Source organism: Denticeps clupeoides, chromosome 3 (genome assembly GCF_900700375.1).
Source record: "Denticeps clupeoides chromosome 3, fDenClu1.1, whole genome shotgun sequence".
Classification (NCBI taxonomy): Eukaryota; Metazoa; Chordata; class Actinopteri; order Clupeiformes; family Denticipitidae; genus Denticeps; species Denticeps clupeoides.
In genome coordinates, this window is record NC_041709.1 from 3,619,575 (window position 1) to 3,642,153 (window position 22,579).

General features: G+C 44.9%; 1 protein-coding gene across 4 annotated transcripts; it reads right to left on the bottom strand.

The window, feature by feature from the left end:
* Positions 1-29: 29 nt before the first annotated feature.
* nacc2 (NACC family member 2) lies at positions 30-21,869 on the bottom strand. 4 transcript variants are annotated; one of them, XM_028974104.1, is made up of 6 exons: positions 21,708-21,869; positions 8,714-9,603; positions 6,958-7,134; positions 6,155-6,260; positions 5,820-5,917; positions 30-5,574 (listed from the first exon to the last, which is right to left on the bottom strand). In XM_028974104.1, exons 2-6 carry the CDS (start codon positions 9,552-9,554, stop codon positions 5,033-5,035), a joined length of 1,764 nt encoding a protein of 587 aa, XP_028829937.1. In that variant the 5' UTR covers positions 9,555-9,603; positions 21,708-21,869; the 3' UTR covers positions 30-5,032. The 4 variants fall into 4 exon arrangements, with proteins under 4 accessions (XP_028829937.1, XP_028829936.1, XP_028829940.1 ...); XM_028974103.1 differs by having other exon boundaries at positions 21,646-21,869; XM_028974107.1 differs by lacking the exon at positions 21,708-21,869 and adding an exon at positions 12,113-12,169.
* Positions 21,870-22,579: the final 710 nt, after the last annotated feature.

A 22,579-nucleotide genomic window follows, 5' to 3' on the forward strand; every position in this document is an offset into this window, starting at 1 on the left:
GTGCACTTTTTGAATTCACAGAAGACAGGTGATGAAGTAAGGAGTTTTATTAGAAAGCAGACATTTCAGAATTGCATTGGAAAGAAATCAAATCATCAAAGTACACAAATGTCAATCCAAACTGAATTTGCTGGAAGAGGAAACATTAGCAGTAACAAGGTAATTCATTTTTACATCTAAATTGCCATTTTGTATTAGGCCTCAGTTCTGTTACTTGAGTTAAAAGGAGTATTTAGAGCATACATATATATATATATTTGTCAGGAAGTCACACTTAAAATTTCTTAACACTGAAACACTTACTTTTTGCATGGTTCTCACCCTTTGGGCTAAGCATGGCTGAGTCATCAATATTGAAAAAAAAAAAAAAAAAAGCATTACATTCCTTGCACCTAGTTCTTAGTTTTCCTCTTCAGCCTGTTAAGTAAAAGAGTGGTGTTTGCATAACCTGCATTTGCCCGAGCCACCTCAAGCTCAAGTTGGCACTAAAACAGGCCACCATTCTTACAGAGCACGCATAGCAAAGCAGAATTTTCAGGTACCCAGCAATCCATGACAGATCACTCATAGTGCACTTTCTCTGATTGTCAGCGCTCTCAGCACATGGCTTTTGAAGGTTGCTCTCTGGAACTTTCTGAACTCAATTCATTTTAAAATATATAAATATATGTCTTTATTATTCATATATCTAAAGTGCTGGCATTATTTCTAAGAAACAATGACACTAAACAGTGCTCGAGAAGTTTGCTCGGGGCAAAAAAAATGCATTTTAAACACATCATACAGTTGCCCATTAACACATTTACAGTAAGTTGGAAAGGGCTAATTTATGATGAAAGCCAAGAGACCAATGGATACGCAGACAGAGCAACACATTTGTTTGCACTTCAAAAGGGTTTGCTTACATTTTAATGATTTGCATCAAGAGTCAGTTACACACTGTAAATGTCCCAGAGTACATCATCCCAGGGTTGCAAAAGCCCGGTCTTCACCATATATGCACAGAAATTATATATGGGATGATGTCAGTATGTCAGTAGACATTCTGATACCAACTACATCTATAGTGTGGGTGTGATCAAATCCTCCATGGCTCAGTGCCACAATGTCTGAGAGAGGCATGTTTCAGTCAAGCTCTGTTCAGTTTAACTGGGATTTGGAAAAACACGACTAGAAAAAGCATTAGGTTAAGTGGCGTATACATATATGAACTGCTCATTGTTCATAAGCACAGTGTATTAGAGTAAAAGATACAACAGGCTCAACCTGACATCCAAATTCCCATCAGCATACTTTACAAAAGAAATGCAGGGGGCTACAGACTTCTGTAACGCAGACCATTAACTTTACAAAAGAAATGCAGGGGGCTACAGACTTCTGTAACGCAGACCATTAACCTTGCCATTGTGCAAAAGCAATTAGTGCCAATCTTTAGAGACCAAAGGTCTTATTAAAAAATAATAACAATAATAATGAAATAAAAAGACATATTGGACAGCAATACAGAAGCTACCACAAACTTTCTCTAAGTGTTAGCCATGACATTCTCTGAGCTTTTACTCAGCATTTAGTGCAACATAACATATTTTCTTTTTTGGAAGGGATGGTCTCATTGATACTTGAATAATCTATTACCATGCAGACAGGCAGGGTAGACATTATTGGAAGAAACCGAAACAAACTGGTGTATTTAAGGTGTCACAATTGTATGTATGCTTAAAAATGGTTACATATTAACTATAAGACTTAGTCAAGTCTCCATATTTTATTTTTATAAATAAGTGTTAATATTTCAGTCTATTTGTAACTTCAGGTGTTATTGAGAGTTCCCGCAACTCCACTACCCCTTGCCTTATGGTGTTTTAAATACTGTATTAATAGTATGAATCTTGTCTCTTGCCTCTAAAACTGTACAACTTTAACAAAGAGAGAAAAAAAAAAAAAAAACACACACAGTACATGAAAGTGGCACATACACCACCTTAAAAAAAAGAATACAAGACTACCATACTTTTTCCCCATTATTTGTCTATTAGCGTATGCAGAACAGTGCAGCATTTCGTAAGCGAGCAAATATGCCCAAGCTATGCAGAGCCTGCTAACATTTCACAAAAGCACTTTCACCAAGTCTGCACAGTCTCAGCTCTGCGGCTTGTGGCGCAGCGGTTCGTTCCGAAAGATAAACATGTGGATTCAAAATATGTTTTCACTATTAGTATGCCATGCGCACTGCAAGCAGATTTGTGCAAATACACGAATTCCCCCAAAGTCTCATTTAAGGCACTAATCCAACCCTCAACAAAACAGGACAAAGGCTATTCTGTCCAGCATAAGCAGTTTTGCTGGATGTTGTGAGATGTCAGCCAGTGCCAATGACAAGTGAAAGCAAATATCATATGGTTTTTACCAATGGTAAACTGGAAGAACTGGTGCCACATAGCAAACAGAGACATTTAAAAAAGAAAATTGCAGGATGGTTTTACTGTTAACTGCAAATAAGGTAATGAAGTGATTTCACATTATTGTCCATGCATCACTAAATCAAACCAAAAAGTGCACAACCTGGGGGTGGTGGGGATCTGGGGAAATTCTGGACCAGTGTTCTACGGCATTGGAAGACCCCTTCATAGCCCTTCTGAAGCCCGACAGCAGCTGTAAAAGCTGGCGATCATGTCTAAGTTGCATTCGCCCAGGCAGCATTCGCCCCCCCCCCCCACCTAGCCCACCCCAGCCCTGGGCAATCAATCAATCAATCATAACTCTCTCTCTCTCTCGCTCGCTCACAAAACCCCCTTGTAAACACGTCTTTTCATGTCCTAGTGCAATTAAAAACCCTGTGCTCCTTTTCAAGAAACAGGACCACCTCAAAGCACAAAACTGGCCCATTTTTTCAGTGGCACGTACAAAAGAAATATTCCAATGGCATTAAATATAAACTGGACTGAAATGGGTTAGGGTGTATTATATATGCAGAATTTGGCATATTTAACAATATACCACAAACATTATGCCTTTAAATGTCATTTTTCTTTTCTAATTTAGTATAACAGCATAGCAGCTCAATTTATATTACTGCATCGTGAAAAAAAGATACTTATATTACAGGTTTTGGTGTATTTGTGTTTTTCCTACTCGATTATAACCCATCCATATTCAATATTTATCATCTCATTACAATTCTTGGCTTGTTAAAAAGGAAGTCATACCAGTGACTGAATAAGATTAGTCTTGATTCTTTGTGTTGGCACAACTTTTCAAACACATTTAGGGCAATATGGATATACAAGATGTTGTCTATCATTTAAAATCGACGCGTCAGTGTGCTCTATGTAAAACCAACCATTTTTTTATGCAGATACTGGAAAACATGGGCTGAATTGAGGACAACAGAAAAAAAAGCATAGTGTCTTTGTTCCTTTTTTCCTCTTGTTGCCCTGCCGCAATGCAACAGTCATTGCCAGCGTGACTGTATTGTTCCTTTTAAGTGACGTTTTAAAGAAAAAGGAGGAGAAAAAAAAAAAAAAGCACCAGGGGATTTCAATCTTTTCTATTAACAGTCTCTTCTTGGCAGCTCCCAGATCTGGCAATATCGGCTTCTCCGTTCTAATCAGGTGCAAATGCAATAAAGCTGACAGAGAGAAAAAAAAAACAAACAAACAAAAAAAAAACAATAAAGTGTAGCTGCATTAAATTATTTTTTAGAAAAATAACCAAAATGCAAGGAATCCAGTCTGATTCTTGAACAACTCTCCCACTCACTGCTACTGGGCTGATTCAGGACTCTTCGCCAGGCCAAAAAAAGAAATAGTTCTGAAAACGTAAGACGAATCACTCCTTGACGTACAGGCATACAAGTTTTTTTTCTTCTTAATGCAGATTACTCAAAAAAAAAAAAAAAAAAAAAAAAAATCGCATGCAGACGTTTTGCATTAGTGCATGATCTGGCAATAACAGTATGCTATTTCAAAGGTATGTTAGAAGTGCTGAGATTTACAGTCAGTCATTGTCAGTGTAGAAGCCATCGGTACCAGTTTCGGGGTGAAGCGCAGTACTCTGTAGGTCGTCAAGAATCAGAGTGTGGCATATGGCATTTAGGTCAGCAGTGCTTTGAGAATCAAATTAGGGCGTTGCACTGAAAAACCTGCATTCACATTGGCCTTTATCTGGATGAGACTGGACACACCTGGACACAGTTTTTTTTTCTTCTATTGATCTCCAAACAGACACAGGCATTGCAATGATTAATTATGACTGGCATTATAGTTTTTTTCTTTGTCATATGACCTAATGGAGGCCTATTTCTACACACATTTTTATTCAGATTGAGTTCACCCACTGCAATTTGCCACAAAAATAAAAATATATTTATTTTACTGCATAGGACTATAAATTCTATTTCAAAGGTCCCTACCATGGCTTTTGAAACGGTTAATAAGGTGCTTTATATATTTCCAGAAACTCGGCTTTTTGCAGCATACCTTTTTGTGTATTTCGAGCCTCATTTCTTCAAAAGGAATAAGTAGGGGTGGGACAAAAATGTATTGTTTGGTATTACATTATATTCTTTCGTTAACATTTCTCACAACCACGTGTGGGGGAAAAAAAAAGAGGGACTGCAGTGCAATTGAAAAAAAAAAAAAAAAAAAAATCGAATTGAATGGTCAGGCAATGTACTAAGCACTGCAGAATTGGGGGGGTGACATGATTTCTCATGTCCCTATAAATCACTGCACTTTTCACTGCACGATTGCAAAACAATGCCTGCCTGCCGCAGCCTGTGTGTGTTCAGCCATGCCTGTGTTTGCTCAGTTCGAACAGCAGCAGCAGCAGCACCACCACCACCCCTCCCATCCCCACAGAGGAGTCCTGCCTCCAACTGTGCTGTGTGTTGTGTGCTAGTGCGGTAGGCGCCATGGTGAGTACGCGGTGTACCGGGTGTTACTGTGCTGAGCTATGTGCCGTGTGTTTTCTGCGGTGGAGAGGTTCCCTTTTGGAAAGGAGTTAGAGGAGGAGGAACAATGAGGAGAGGCCACTACTGGCCGTTCATCCGAAGCCCCTCTGCAAACTCCTCCTCCTGAGGTCCTTCCTCCAAGCCAGAAACCCCCTCCCCGCTGGGAATGAGAGGTGCCGGCCCCAGAGTTCCTACAGCATTCTCTACCCTAACCACTTCATCTTCGTCCTCCTCGGCCTCCTCCTCGCCAGGGGGTCCCGATAGCTCAGCCTCATGAGCCTCATCAGTGGGGCTTGTCGCAGGGCTGGTCCCGTCTAGCAGATGAGTTCTGAGCGTCTCCTTGCGTTCAGCAAAGAGCCTCTGATCCAGGCCCAGGGCTGAGGGGGTCAGGGACTTGAAGTCGACCTCGAAGGGCAGGGTGACACCAGGGACTGGAGTTCCCCCAATGCCCAGCGTCAGCCCTACGGCCGCGCCGCTGCGATACGCCTCCATCCCGTCCGGCAGCATGGACTTGATCTTTGGCAGCCAGCGCTTACGTACGCGCCGGGCATTGGTACACATGTCAGCTGCGATCACATTCATCTCGCTCTCCTTGAAGTTGGGTGCAAAGTTCTGACAGTACACTAAAGGATAGACAGGTAGAGATCACGCCAGCCTGTTATTCCCAACAAAAATGTACATGCACATGCACACCCTGGATGCTGTCCTAGTCTAGCAAGCCTAGAGATCATCGATGTGGCCGTTTCTGAACATAGCACTTAATGGATATTTTGAGCGGGTGAACCATTATTTTACATAATCAGATATTGGTATAAAGTAATGCAGGTTGGAGGTTATCTGTTTAAATGGAGAACAAGTGAACACTCACGTTTAACAGCATTCAGTACGCGGCTGTCAAGGGGTTTCCGACTGGGGTCGCTGGTCGAGGAGCGGATTCCAGTGCCACAGCTGTTTGCCAGGGTGTTTCTGCGTGCACATAAAAACAAACGCCAGGGGGAGCCATCAACACCACTGTGACAGACGAACAAGCCGTACTGTAACCGTCTGTACTTGCGGCTCACGTAAAGGCCCATACAGGCAGATTCTCGGCCAGCTCTGTTTGTTCGCATACAGCCGGGGCGCGGTCACGGCGGTCTAATGTGCTGAAACACGGTGACGTGCACCAGGTTCTAGGAACAGAATGAAATTTATGTATGTACTAACCTGTCAAAGAATGTGGCGAGCAGTCTGCGAAGCAGAACTTTATGTTTGATCCCAGCACAGAGATGACAGTTCATTAACTGTCCTCGCGTCATGAAAACACCAGTGCCTGGAAGACAGAGAAGGCGTCCATCTAAAGGTGTCTACAATAATCTCGTTCACAATTATATTATGATAATGATCACTCCATTCATATACAACAATCCAATCTGCATTCCGTATTCCACATTAGAGAGTTGCATTTGGAAGTTTGCACTCATTCCTTTCTAAGGCACAATCCACAAATTATTCAAAATTTGAACTTTCAATAAAGCCAGAGCACTGATGATAGTTTCCTGTAAGTTACTACACATATTTGAAGGAAGATTGAATCAGGCAATCAAATGGGTCTCAAATCATCTCGGTCACAAACACATCATAATACTATCACTATCCACGATTGTTGAAAAAGATGCCAATTATATGATCTGACCTTCAGAAGGTCTACAATGAATCATCTGGATTCTGTGCACCACACATACACATTTCATAATATATAGTGGTATACTTTTATTGTTATTATATCGATATAATCAATATAGATAGTTTCGTTGGTTTCATTTGGATCCAGCATTTGCAGATGGGCCACTGTGAAGAGCGAGACTGCTGGTCATGTACAGTGATGGTGACCCATGCATGAGGTCGGCTTAATTTAGCTCCAATACAGAGGCTTTATGCTAGCTTTGCATGTCGGCACCTGCTGTACTCACATGCCCCGTATGAGGAATGCTGCAAGCTACATTCGTTCAGTACAGAGACGCACGCACCTGCCACCAGCTCCAGCTTTTCCCCTGGGTCGCCCTCTGTGTAGAGTTTGGGGTGGCACCGATAGCCAATCTGGCTGATAAGGCTGGCAGGCAGGGCAACCAGATCTCGGCGAATCAGGACACAGGATCGGTTCTCCAGCGAAATGGGCATGGCCGCCATTTCCGGCTTGTCCTGAACTGGAGACATTAGGGTATAAGGTTTAGGGGGGTGTACAGTTTCACCTAGGCCACAAACTATTCCCTGCAGTCAGCCCATCTTCCAATTTTACCAAATTAGAAGTCATGAACATTTGAGGAGTGTTATTACTGAATCAGCACCTGCAGTGATAGAAGAGTTTTGGTGTCTTTTTCCTCTCTCTCAGCCTCTTCTATTTGACCTCTACCAACTCACTGTCACTCATCACACACACACACATGCGCACAGCGCACACTTACACACACGCACGCACGTTGAACACTCCGTTCTCAGATATCCCACAATGTCACCCTCCCGCGTCCCAACTCATTACGGAGAGAATGGATTTCAGAAACCTCGGAAATTCTAGACTTGGGACAAAGCCGCACACAGGAGAAGAATGTAGAAGTAGGCAGGTATGATACGCTGCAGAGCCTGACGGGAGGGGCCGAGCGAAGGACCTGAGCAGAGCACGACTTTGCACATACAATGTAATTAGCCAAGATAAATAGGTGTGGGGGAAAAAAAAAAAAAACGAGAGTCTTGAGTTTGAACCTTTCTCTGTTATTTTTGACCAAATTACCATACATTTACATAATGTTTGTTTTGGCAACTGATGAATAGGGTTTATGAATATAGGGTTTATATTTCCATTGTTTTCCATTTGTTTGTAATAGTGCAATTACCCCAAGTGGCCAGTAATTACTAATTACAAAGTCAATGAGCTGCTCTGTCAATACAATTTGGTTTAAATAAAAATATTAAGATAAACCTATTACATAAAAACTTGCAGCTCATAGTTTCCTGTAAATAAATACATGGTAATTTCAAAATGTGATCTTTGCATGGGTCCAAAGCACATTGAATGACAACATTAAAATATGAAACCAATATACCAAAATCACTACAGAAATGAATTGCACAAACAATAGTTATCGTTCTTTTCTAAAACAATCTAAAAATGACTCACAACTTGATCTGTCATTAAGCATAGAGCAATGATAACAGTTTTGTCTAAACTACATTTGGTATACACGTATTTGACACGTATTTGAAAGTAGACTGCATAACACCGACAGCTGTGCAGGTCTGGCATTGTGAAGACTTTCATTTCTGAAATGTTCACCTCTGCCTATTCCCACCTGGGGTAAATCTCATTTCACGCCAGGGCGCAGTAACAGAGGAGCATGGTATAATGCACCCTGCTCAGGGATCGAGCAGTCAGTACTCGGCGACTACCTGCTGTTCGGGTTCCGCATTTTACAATGCGTTTTTCTCTCCGTAATGAGCAGCATCTGAGGGCGGGGCAAGTAAATATTTCAAGCCAAACAACTCGCGTCTGAATTTTACGGCAGAAGCGATTTCTTAAAGGCACAAGTGATTCTATAATCCTGAGATGGTTTCCATTCACATGTCCAATATGAATAGGTCATATTGTACTAAATTTTATCAATGAAGGCAGTTTATTACAAGGCAGTTCATTGACAAATTTGTTTTAATCACTGTGATTTTGATGGTATTGATTTTAAATGAAAACTGAATGTGCTGAAATGCTCCCTGAGTGCTAGCTGGGATACTCACTGCCGTAGGGGTTCGCAGAGCGGCCGTAGATCTGGCTGTAAGCTTCCTCCGTGATGCCATCGTAGGGTTCCTCCTCAAACTCATCGTCCTCATTCTGGTAGGACGTGGGACTGTCCGTGGCGGGCAGGCTTGATTCACCAGGGCTGGAGCGCTCACCAGGCACCATGGGATACGTCTGGCTCCCAGGAAAAATGGCCGCCCCTCCTCCAGCGTAGAAAAGAGAGCTGCTCCGTGCCGCCCGGTTTCCTCCAAGAGCCCCACTGTTCTCGCTGGAGCTGCGTTTGGCCAGGCTCTGCAGGTTTAGGGGGGCGGACTCCGAGCCCTCCAGCTTGATCCGGCGGGCCGGTCCCCCTGGGACGGAGGACGACCAGCCAGGAGGCCCCAGCACGGAGGGCAGATTGTTGCTGGGGCTTTGCGGCTCGGAGCCCGGTTCCTCGATAGCGGCCGTCTGGGAGTCGCAGTGGGGCGAGTTCGCCTTGAACATGAGGTCCATCCCACGTTCCACAATGTGCTGGATCTGCAGGTAGCCGGCCGTGTACATCACCACCAGCTGCTCGCTGGCCGCCATGGTCAGCTTACCGGTGTAGCAAAAGCCCAGGATCTGCTGGAAGCAGGTTGGCGTCACAGAGGACGGCAGCTCGAACTGGGATTTGGAGCTCCCGCTGAACAGGTCGCGGAAGTAGAGGCTGCTGGCGGCCAGCACGGCGCGATGGGCCTTGAAGGCCTGACCCTTTACCATGATGGACACGTCGCAGTACTGGCCCAGCAGACGCTGCTCGTTGAGGGAGCCCAGCACCGTGCTGCCAAAGTTGGGGATCTCCATGTGCAGCAGCTGGGACATGATGGCAGCTTCACAGGAGCACTGGGGACAGGGCCAGGAAAAGGCTCATCTGAAAAAAGCCAAAAAAAAAAAAAAAAAAAAAGACTATTGTGAGTCTGTGAATCATTTTCATCTCAAATTTGTATATTTTTCATAACTTACACCTGCCAAATAACAGTAGTGTTGTTTGGCATATAAAAAAAAAATTCAAATGCATCCCAGCCTCACTTCAATCCGATAACAGCGAAACCAAGAGAAGATGAAAATGCATATTTTCCATGCCCACGACTGCATTGGTTCTCTCATCTAAGCCCCCACTCGCAACTTTCACAACTGAACAGTGCAATTCCAGGAAAGCCAACTGAAAAGCAGCAACCACCGCGCGGCTGCCTTATGCCACACACTCTCTCGCCATCATACTTCTCTGACCTGGTCGGCAACAGCTGTCAGGAAACGCTCAGGGAATGGACAGATCGCGAAGTCTTCACATGCTGCAACCGGCAAAACGAAAAAGCTCTCGGAAGGTCCCTCCGTTTCGTTTCTGTACTGGATCACTTTTTTTCTCCCCCCCTCCCCTCTCTTTATTCCTCTCTGTCTCTTTCTCCGTCTGCCCTTTTTTCACAACTGAAAATCAACAAGTGTTGCAGCTGGAGCAGAAAGGGAAGAAGGAGCGCCTGTCAACGATGAAGGCAGGGTGGACGCGCTGCGTGCGATCAATGCACCGTCTATACGTCGCAGGGAGCGAGGGAGGGGGCTACAGTTGCAGACAAAGATCAGGGAAGGAGGGGGTGAGATGGAGGGACAGTCATTTGAGGACACCAGCAGGAGAGAAAGCACCTACGCACAAAACCAGGGAGGGTGTGGCCACCTTTGAAGGCGAGATTTGCTAAATAAACTAATCTAGATCTAGACTGACGAAAGTCATCAGCACTCTACGTCCATACACCCACACACATATATATATTCCCCTGAAAAGAATAACAATGCAAACAATGCTCGGATTCCACAAACTGTATGGCTATAGTTGATATAATAGTCACACTGATATTAACTGTAATTAGTCATTAAAGCTTCGTTCAAATGAAAACATCAGATAAGAGGGTTTTATGGTAACGCACTGTCTAAATGAATCTGTACAAAGGGAAGCTCATGAGTATGAGTGTACAAGTCTGCTTACGGGGGGGCGTGCACTGGGAAAGTTGCGGTCTGACTGTTTGGCTTTTTTGTGTTTCAAGGCCATGTCATATTCAGACACAATCCCTTTCCCCAAATGATTCATTTCAACACGGCAAAAAAAAAAAAAAACTGTGTTACTGCTCTGTCGGGGAAGTACAGGAGGGGAAAAAATAAAAAATTAAAGTTCTCAATGTGTGTGTGTGTGTGTGTTCCTACATACCACCTGCACCGGTAGCAAAACTTCAAAAAGATTCATATTGAAACCAACTAGACAAATCTGAACGGAACAGAGAGTTAAGATGGAAATGTAGTAGTCATTTTATTATTTTTTTTTTTTTTTTGTGTGTCATTACCACCGGAGTGAGCGTTGCCAGACAAGGCCAGAACTGTTCCAGGCCGACCGCACCGCCGGCGACACACGTCCCTGTGTTCTGCGCCGCCTCATCCCTGCAGCTCAGCTCCACAGCCGGAGGACACTTCTCTCGCAAGACCCCCCCTCCCGGCCCTTCCTGCCTCATTCCACTTTTCTCCCGGCTGCTGTCTCGCTGCCAATTAATGCACAGCTCTGCATTGCAGTCCCTCGCGCCACAGCCAGAGAGCCCGTGCTGGGTGTAGAGTCTACAGGCATGTACGTACGTGCCAGCCAGGCGGCGGGGCGGTAGGATGGGTCGGCTTGGGGGGGAGGGGGTGGTTGCAGAAATAATGTCGAGTCAGGCAGTCGGCTAGCGCACACCGGCAAGAGCACTCGCTAAATATAGACTTTGCACATCTCTGATAGCAAATGTAAAAAGGGGGGGCAAACTTGATAAACACTGCCGCCGAGGACCCTTCCGAGCCCCGGCACTGTGGGGTTTTATGACGAGTCCGCCTAGGGCCTGGCGAATCAGGACTGTTCAACTTTCTCATGCAGAATACAGATCTACAAAAACATCAAAGTTCTGAAAGTGAGCAAAAGAACCCAGGAAAAAAAAAAAAAAAAAACCCCAAACAAACATAAAAATAACAAGACCTGAACATAAAGGTTGTTACATTGAAATTACATTTCAATGGCGAGGGATCATAAGATAGTGAACAGTGCCTCCTTTATAAATATTCAATTACTGCAGTTGTTCTCATGTCTAAGTCTACAGACACAACAGATTCCATCCACGTTGAGACTGCACAGCTCCCTGGCAACAGTCCTACCAATCGGGACGTCTGAGTGTCTGAGGCGCGTTCCGGGATGCCCGGCCCAGGCAGCGGCGGAGCAGAGGTGCCTACAAGCTCCCCGCGGAGAAACTCATCTGCTCGGGTGGACAACACACACGCACATGGGCAAAAAAAAAAAAAAAAAAAAAAAAAAACACACACACACACACAGTATGCCTGTCTGCCACGTTTTTGTCTGTAGGAAATCGACTGACCTTGAACGGAACTGTTATTCGCAAGCGAGCGACGTGCGGCGGTATTTAAACGCATGAGCAGCTGCTCTGTTTTGCTTGTGATTTCATTTCACGCGAGTCCCAACCAGCCTCCACGCCCCTCGCATCGACTGCACACAGGGCGGGAGGGGCTGGGGAAAGAGTTGACATTACACGCAGGACCACGCTGAGAGGGGTGGGGGGCGTCTCCAACCTCTCCGAGGTGATATCCCTCCAGATGGGCTTTTTCCCCCCACTTCCCTTGAATGCTCAGACAATGAGAAATCAATGGCGAATTTTCACAGAGCCCGTTGCCATGCGGCTTGATCCAGACAAAAGGGCTTGTAAAGCAATAAGCACTAAGCGGTGCGCCTCTCCCGACATTCACAGAGATCTTGCTGCCATATCTGATCGATGGCCGCTGTCTGCTTGGAGCCTACACGGGGCTGATAAGAAAAAGTATCACACACGAAGGGCAGGTCATCCCAGGAAAAGGCCAACTGACTGATCTGTACCAGGGCCTTCAACATATCGTTACCTCTTCAAACAGAATGGGACAAAACGTCTTTACTAAAAGAACTAGGACCTATGACACTATTTTATCATTGGTGAAAATAATTGGTAAAAAAAATCAATAATTATTCATTTGAACAACTTGTGTTAAATAAACCTTGTGAAGATTTGTGCTGCATTCTCATAGAAACAAGCATAAAGCAATTACATATTGTGAATTCTCGTATTATTTTGTTTATATTGAACGAAAGCATATCAATATTTCAAAAGGTCCAATTTTGCGGAGGTGAATATTCGGTTAACACACACTAAACCTCATATTGTTTTGGGGTCAAATTTAACTGTTTTAAGTTAAGATATTTCAGTAGCAGCCAATATTTCATGAATATTTATTCATTTTTTAGGGTAAAAACATATGGTTATCATCTGTAGTGTTCTGGGTCAAACTAGACCTGACAGAGAAGAGAATTTGGATGAATTTGGTCGGCTTAGCTGGCCAATCAGCTAAAATCCGAATGATCTGCTCCAGCATCATTATACTATGTAATAACCTCAACGTTAGCAGCAATCTAGCAAATCTATTCAGTTACAGTGTCCAAAAAATAAATGGCATGGAGAATATGCAGTCCATAAAATATATAAATAAATAATAACTAGCTATACAAATAAATAGTCTGGAAAAAACTGTGGATGAGTCTATTAAAAATACATGAAGATTAGCGGTGTTTGAAAATATTGAAACAGCAATATATCGCAATACTTTACGTGGTGATATTGTATTGATACAGGGCCATTAAATGTCGACATCACGGGTGTTTTCTTTAGTGAGGTCAGCATACATGAGAAACCTCCACACCTGTAGATGGCGCTGTACAGCTGGGAACTTTAAATTACCGCTCATTTCAGGCAGAGTGAAATAGCAAAACATGTCAGACCGAGCACAGCATATAACCACAATATATCGCGATAAAATCGTATTGTGGCCTGTGTATCGTGATACGTGTTCAAATTCAACCAAACCCCTTTTTTTGCTGCCTTGTTATTATCCGGCCACTGCATATTTGACTAGTAAGTGTAATTTCTCACGGGTTTCACCAATTGTGGTAGATAGCAGGTGCTGTTGATACCAACCTAATATGTATGCGAACACGGGGCCATAAAATAGTACTTTTCACACTGTGAAGCCTGTCAAGGCTGCAGTGTGCAGCCTTGACAGGCGCCCGGGGAGCAGTGTGTGGGGACGGCGCTTTGCTCAGTGCCACCTTGGTGGTTCAATATTTAGTCACTGGTCTAAAAGCTGCACTTTTAACTGTTTAACATGTGATAGCCAGCACTAAGAGTTAAAATGTGTTGCATTGTACGAACATTTTAATTAAGATTGATTCACTTTTCAATATAAATATAATTCAATATAATTACATATATAAAGTGATCTTCGAATGTCTGGGTCATGTTACTTTGCTTTCAATGTCATTGTGAGACATAACAGTGTTTCAAATGTCTGCAAAACATTTTGTATGTATTTTTACATACGTTGAAATTTCCACATTATCCAAGTGCGCAACGAAAAGTGCAAATAGTTTTTTATTTTATTTTAGCATTTTGCTAGAAGAGAATTGCCCTTAAATTAAATGGGACAGGAGTGGTTCCCGGTACATAAAAACTAAATCACCATTCACCAGCCTGATCTTAAAACGCTTAAGTTTAAAATGCTTTTCATACTTCTACTTCTACTTCCCAACAACATGATCAGCTTAGATCTTCCTAGTTACCCACTACAAAGCAGACTACTTCTTTTACGTCTAAGTAAGTATCTAAGTAACTAAGTAAGGGGTGGTAGTAGCCTAGTGGGTAACACACTCGCCTATGAACCAGAAGACCCAGGTTCAAACCCCACTTACTACCATTGTGTTTGTTTGATCGGGGCAAGACACTTAACCCTGAGTTGCTCCAGGGGGGGACTGTCCCTGTAACTACTGACTGTCAGTCGCTCTGGATAAGGGCGTCTGATAAATGCTGTAAATGGAAATCCCATAGTTTTTCTCTCTCCTTTTTAGGAGCATTTCTAGCCCAGGAATCTGCTTTCAGTTCAGTGCTTTTATTTGCCTACCGTACACATAAGAGTACGGACTGAGCCCGGCTCGCGACAGCCGACTCCACACCAGCAACCGGCAGGAAGTAACAGGAGCTGCTTTCTCAGGATTGTGTATGCGTGTGTCCTTTCAGCGTGAGCAACACACAAGGCTTCTGCAGTGGTGGCACTAAGTCACTGCCTACGCTAATGGACTCCGGGTGGGCACGGGACGTAAACAAAACAAACGCCATAGGCCAAGTCAGCGCTCCGCAATGACAGCCGGGCCGTTTCGGAAGCACAGAGCAGAGCTCTATACAATGCAAAATAGGGCACACTCTTTAATTAAATTCAATTGAATAAAACCGCTAATCATAAGAATTATTAAAACCCATAGCTGTTTTGATGAATCTGTTGTTAGTGTATGCATTACATGAAAAGCACATGATTAAGATATATTTTATAATATGTATTACCATATTTGGCAATAGCTATATAACACCTATAACGTACAATAACTATACAATATGTAGTTTTTAAATGAATCCCATTCCAATAGCTATTGCATTTCATTGAGCGGCTGATTTCTTTAGATAACATACTTTGTTCCACAAGCCTGGCAAAGTGTGACTGTTCATGTCTCAAGTTCCCATTTCCCATAAACGTCAGAGTGATTAGATCATCTTGACAATGACACAGATGGTATTCAAAATGATATGGTCATATTGTGGCTATCCTCGTGCCGTGATGCAGTGGGGGAAACAGGATACATACGAGATCCCAATACAGAGGGCACACAGAATCGAGGAGGCGAGTTTCTAATGCTACGTAACGCGTAAAGGCGCATGATTCCTTCTGAAGACTGCAGGAGAGAGTGTGTGTGTGTGGGAGGGGTGTCTATCTCTTTCTGTGTGTGTGTGTGTGTGTGTGTGCGCGCGCATAGAGCTTGAGAAGTGATGAAGGAAAAAACTTAATAAAACGTCCTCGTCACAGTCTGCAAGGGGACTCTCTAAATCAATCCAGGAGAGAAAACTGCAGTGTTCTTCTGCCATTGAGTCACTGTTTTTTAAGGACGAGCTGCCCTGATTCTTTATGACTCAGCAAAGGGAAGAGGAAGAGAGAGAGAGAGAGAGAGAGAGAGAGAGAGAGAGAGAGAGAGACAGTTACAGTGAGTGGCTTTCAGGCGGCCTGAAATCTTCCTATAAATCTGTTTATAATGTCGATCAAAAATCACTTTTTTTTTTTTTTTTTTTAAATACTCACAGTGGGCCAATCTTTATTTCAGTCAGTTCCGACAAAGATCCTCCAGTCATTAACTCATCACACAGCGAGGAGCCAGTTGAGGCTCCCATCCTTCATACCTATTTCTCATCTTAAAACACACCTATTTCTGCCTTGCTGAGACATGAGATGTCTGCCACCTTACATGGTATCTTCTATTTTTTTCCCCTCATCTCCTGCTCTGCCAACTCATCCTAGCCCGATACGGTCGGTATCATGTGATTACCTCATACATTCCTCCAACATGTGTTAGACATTCCTCCAACATGTGTTGCATACGCATTTCCTTAACCAGCAACACAGTGCGTCCAAGAATAGTATCTGTATCTGCATGTAAGTGCTGAGTACATGGTTATAGTGGTTAATGCAAATTATTCTATATTATACAGCTGCACGGCACTTTGCAGGGCAACATACGTCCGGTACCTTCCCTCAACAACACGCCACGGACTAATTCCTCGGAAAATCACTGTCCCTTTCCTACAGTACACAGTCAGACACGCATGTGACTGAACGTTGCCCAATTGCTCCAGAAATAGACGTACAAATTACACACTGCACGCAGTCACATATGACACAAATATTCTATTCCATGCCTAGCCACATGGGCTTAAAGCCACGGTTGTTTTCTCTCGTTGCAAAAACTTCTTTAAATAGGTCAAAAATGGTTTATATTAAACTGTTCAGAGGAATCCTAGCATGTGAAAGGCTTGTACAGATGTGAACTTGAGACGACATTGTGACCAGAATTGGGCAAATTATTATTCAAGCTATTTCTCACAAGTGTAATTAACAATTTTACACAGTTGTACCAATTTCTCCACAATTGTTATAAATAAATAAATCATATTAAGATAAAAGCCGTTTATACCTTATATGCATAAATTGTACCACAATAGAATTTACGGTGAAAACTCCTAGGGTTTTTTTTTTTTTTTTAATCTTTAGAAGAAAGACGTAAGATATAACAGTATATTTATATTTTTGCTATAAAGCAACTCTGCACTAAGTACAAAGGGAGAGATTCCATCAGTTTTAACACCATCTTCACAGCTATCTAACCAAAAGTCCAATGTAAGGGGGCTAACAGCAGACAGCATGTATTTGCTCTGGTCACGTGACCAGAGAGTGACACCTCACTTAGTGCCCACATGGCCATAAAAAGCTGCAATAACGGAGGCAGGCGTGCAGGTACTAGCAGTCCATGTCATTTAAGGACAGTAGTTCAGGTTACTCTGTAGCTCTGTGCTCAACGCATGCAGCTATTTTAGCAGCCGGCCCCAACATCTCATGACGACACGCGGCCGTCGGCCATGAGCCGAGGAGGACCCTCTTGTCCTCTACTCTGTGACATGGCTACTGAAAAAAACAAAACAAACAAAAAAAAAAAGCGAAGTGATCGTCACATGTGATACACAGCAGCACAGCACAGGGTGCACACAGTGAAATTTGTCCTCTGCATTTAACCCATCACCCTGAGTGAGCAGTGGGCAGCCATGACAGCCGCCCGATTCGAACAGGCAACCTTCTGATTACGGGGCCACAACCGCTAGGCCACCACTGCCCCCTTGGCTATCTTTGGCTTTAGTCGTTATGAGTCGTTTTATCTTTAGTTGTTATGAGGGCTGGTCACCGCAGCACTGAACATACAGGACTGTCTCCTGAGCGAGCGAGCGAGCGAGAGTGAGAGAGAGGTGGCCCAAATACAAAAAGTCCACAAAAACATCACATACTTTAAATGACTGATCCAAGACTCTCACTGCCAGTGTTTGAATGCATTAGTAAGCAGCTTGCATGCCAAAAGACTGAAACGGTTTAACAGTTATGGCCAAAGACGACAGCTCTTTGTGAAGCCCTAGAACAGTTGACGTGGACAGGGGGAAAAAACAAAACAGAAATCTCTCCAAGAGCACTACGGCGTCACGGAAGCGGATTTCAGTTGCCCACTTCAGACTATCACCCAATAGTGCGCAGGGCACAGACACCCGGAAACACGGGACAAATGACCCCAGATGCAAAGAGCATTTGGTCAAACATTTCGGTCATACCAGCATCTGTTCTGTTGTATATACAGGTGTGCATGAATACAACTCTATATGCATATTTATGTATTTTCCTGGTTTTAAGGGTTGGTGACTCTCTTATCCAGTCACAGACGAGTCGTTTAGCTGGTGGCAGATTGGTGGCATGTAGGGCACTGAAAGCTGCATTGTACTAATGAGAGGCACGTTATCCCCGCACTCTGGACTCTTTGCACAAGCTCACTTTACACAAAATCTTTTATTTTAATGTTATACATTGACTTTCACTCATTCGCACACATATTTTATGTTAAAGACATAAAAGTGTAATATTTGGTTCTGCTTGCAATTTTTCCATATTGGTTTTCATTGTATACTTGCAACATTCGCAATATTGTGGTCCGTAGCAGTCGCTACATTTCATTGTGTCGCCGTGTGCGGTGCTGCAGTCGTTTCACAATGACAACCACTTCACTTTCACCGTTTACAACAGTCACATGGTTGTTGGTGGAAAAAGAAGAAGAAATTCTGCATTTCGGAATGACAAAACCATCGAACTTTCAGGTCCACTTCGAGCGCAGCAGAAACAACAATAGCCGCGTTACAGTAACGCACCAGCCAGAGAAGCAGAGCGGCGGGCGGGCCTCAGATTCCAGGTTTTTTCCACTGCTCTGGACCAGCAGCCTCGGCTCCGGCACACCAACCCGGAGCCTGCGGCCGGCTCCGACACCGACACCCGCAGGGCGGGCTGCTGCGGCGCCCCTAAAATCCAACTGCAGGTCACACTTCACACGCCCTACCGGCCGGACCCGCGGCCACATGAGCGGGTTTTAACTAAAACGAATGCAGAACGGACAGCCAATACACGTGTGTGTGTGTGTTCTAAATAAAGTGAAGTGATTGTCACATGTGATACACAGCAGCACAGCACACGGTGCACACAGTGAAATTTGTCCTCTGCATTTATCCCATCACCCTTGGTGAGCAGTGGGCGGCCATGACAGGCGCCCGGGGAGCAGTGTGTGGGGACGGTGCTTTGCTCAGTGGCACCTCAGTGACACCTTGGCGGATCGGGATTCGAACCGGCAACCTTCTGGTTACGGGGTCGCTTCCTTAATCGCTAGGCCACCACTGCCCCATCCCCAACTCGCCACCCGATTAAACCTCAGCTGCCGCCTTACGCGGCGACCGCCCCTCTGCGGCGGTGGTTTACTCAGCATGGATCAAGAGGCGAACTAAAAGCAGCCCGAGGTTCTGCTGCGAAATCGACTTGTGACGACTGCGCTCGCTCCAAAAAAAAAAAAAAAGAGAGAAAAACGATACCAACGGAAAGGGAGGAGGGGAAAAAAAAAAAAAACGTTCACGGTTTAAAAGCTGGACCAGAAAATGTGCACATGCATGCAAGTACAAGCTAGCCCACACACACACACACACACACACACACACAAAAGCTGGCGTGACATCCATACCATGTGATCATGCCAGGCGTCATGCCAAAGGCCAGCCATGTCACTTACCAGAAATCTCACAAAGACAGAGGGGAGGGCGGAGAGAAGAATGAGCCTTTTAATGTAGTGAAAAAACCGAGAACGAACACACACACACACACACACACACACGTTTACATTTACCGTAAGTCAGAAGTTAGGAGCAACGCAGGGCCCAAACGTTAACGTCAGAGCTCGCACGGCCAATTCTGTCAGCCTCTGAAACGTGTTTATTGTCCATTGTTCCGACTCTCGGCGTTCTCTCGCACGCTTTCCGCTCGCTGCAAGCATGGTTTTAATCCTTCACGGTGCGCGGCGCCAGCCAACGGTAACACATTTACGGGGGAGAAGGGGCGCGCGGCTGTATATGGCAAAGTGTGACAAAGTATACGCCGATATTTCCTCCGCGGCCCCTGCAACCGTAAAGTGGACGTAAACAGCGATAAATACGTTAGCAGCGGCGCACCCCCATGTATGGTGCACAGCGGGGCGCCGAGGAATATCGCAGGGACTCGGGTCATTGTTTAAAGAAAGACGTGCGTAACGAACCCACCGACTCCTTCCTATTTCGAATGGCATCGCGGACGCCGTGGCAGGAAGGGGATACGGGACGATACACACACACACACACACACACACACACAAAACGAAAACTATGAACGGATGCCACGGTGCTATACATATCAGTGACTATAAATACAGACCGCAGCGGGAAGACAGGGCACCTGGGCCCAGAGCGGCCCGGCCGCCTCGCACCATTTCGCATCGCGCCACGGCCTCGCCGCCACCGAAGGGCCGTTTTTTTTGAGGGAAAGAGAGCAAAAACGGGCGAGGCGCCGGGCCACGTCCACCGGGCTCCGGTGAAATCCGCCACGGGCTGGTCAGATAAGAAACACATCGGTTGCAGCCGGGTGCAAAGTCTGAGGGGGTTTCGGCCGAGGATGCAGTCTTACGCTCAAAAAGGCCGCCAAACGTTACCGGTAGCGGGTGCCATGACCTCCGGCGGAATGTGCCGCAGCGCTGCGCCTGTCGAGGGCAGACCAGGACACGGGGGGGTGGAGGGGGGGCAAAAATACAGCTGTTGAGCGTCATCGGCACGCCGGACGGGGACAGCAACGCTGGAAATAAAAGGCACAACGCGGGCCGGAGCCCGGGGCAGATGTGCCGCCACCGAGGACCGGGGCCCGGGAAAAGGAGAGAGGGGTGCAGGAAATGCCAGGGGGCCACACGCGAGCCGCGCAGGGAAAGGGCCGCTGTGCCCAGTCACATGTTGTGGCTTTAAAAAAAAAAAAAAAAAAGAAAAAGAAAGAAAAGAGAACAAACCGGTCGGCAAAGTGCTCCCAATTTTACACAATCGTCCCTTTCTCCCCGTTCCCGGTGTCCTGCAGCCAGGTGGGACGACGCTTAATTTCAGTCACATGACACTTCGCCCACTTGCCTGTCACCAACACAAAAAAAAAAATTGCACAGACGTCGCGATCTATTGATCCACGCAACTTTATCACGTTCTTGTGTCGATTGGTTTATATCGTTTATATCGGAACGCAAGCAAGGTGACAGATTTGGGCCGAAACTAGCCGACTGGCAGTAATAAAAAAAAAAAAAAACGACAACTTCACAATTAAATCAGTCCAAAATAATAATAATAATAATAATTAAAAAAAAAAAAAAAACAATGTTTATCCAGCGGGACGTGCAACTTGGCGGCTCGGCGGCCGGGACATTCTGCGCGCCCGCCCTGCCGTTATTATTATAATAATCATCATCATCATCATCATCATCATCGTTTTAGAAGGTGTATAGCTCTGGCCGGGCCTGCGCCGCGCCGCGCACCGGACTGCCCACATTCCTCCACTGCAGAGTTCTGCGGGGTTTGTTTTTTTTTTTTTTTTGCCCAGGAACGAAGTTGCGTTCTCGGACCGACGCCGACACCCCCCCCCCCCCCCCCCCCCCTAAATAAATAAAAAAAAAAATCAAAGTAAAGTGGAACCGCCGATCGACGCCGCGATTTATGTAATTGGACGCGGGCAGAAAACGCTGCATTGCGAACAAGTTCCAACGAGGAAATAAAAACGCGCGAGGCGAGCAAAATCGCGCGAGAAATGCACCGGGCCGCGTTATTCTCTTAATAAAAAAAAAAAAAAAAGAAGGGAGGATTCCCACCGCGAAGGCTTGTTTGCTTTTTCCTTTCTTTTCTTTTCTTTTTTTTTTTTTTTTTTTTTTACCCGACGCGTCCCTCCTCCATGTACAGCCGCTCCCGCGCCGCTTTTACTTCTTCGGATGCAAAGTTTGCAGGGTCCTCGTCCGCCCAGGCCCCCGCCGCTTCACCTCGTTTGATCGCCCGCTTCTCCTTCTCCTTCTCCCACCATCTCTCTCTCTCTCTCTCTCTCTCCCTCCCTCCCCAACTCCAGGAAGTGATTGCAGCTCACATGGACGGCGGCTGAACTGCGCGCAGCCTGACATCATTCTCCAGCGGGTTAGGAGAGGAGTTTTTTTTTTTTTTTTTTTTAAAGACGCAGACGAGGCGCAGCCTCCTCCTCCTCTTCGCAGCAGAAGCAGCAGACAGCCGCCGATGGCCCAGAAACTTCCGAGCCGGCCGCCATAACGCGCAGGCCGTAAAAATGACGGGCGCAGAAGAAACACAACATCAAAATTTCGGGGTCCGTAGTAGCAAACTGAAAAAAAAAAAATCCTAAACGCCAAATAGGACTTCTGTTTTTTTGGTATAATAGCGTGCCAGAAATTAAAATTCATGGACCATCCTGTAGAGCCTGGCCTGCATTGTAGACCACCATGGCCTCTAGAGCCTGGCCTGCAAACGGCCTCGTTCTGCAATACTTTAACTTGTTTTTTTTTATATATATATATATATATATATATATATATATATATATATATATATATATATATAAAAAAAAAAAAACAAATCTGATGCAGATTGAGGCCCAGCAAGTGGATTTGAACCTGTGACCTGTGTCTTCTGGTTCACTGATGAGTGTCTTACCCACCAGACTACTGTACAAGAAGGCCGAAGCATTTTGCGTGTGATTGTATAGCCAAATTGTGCCACCCAAATGAAAAAGGCGAAGCTCCTGTA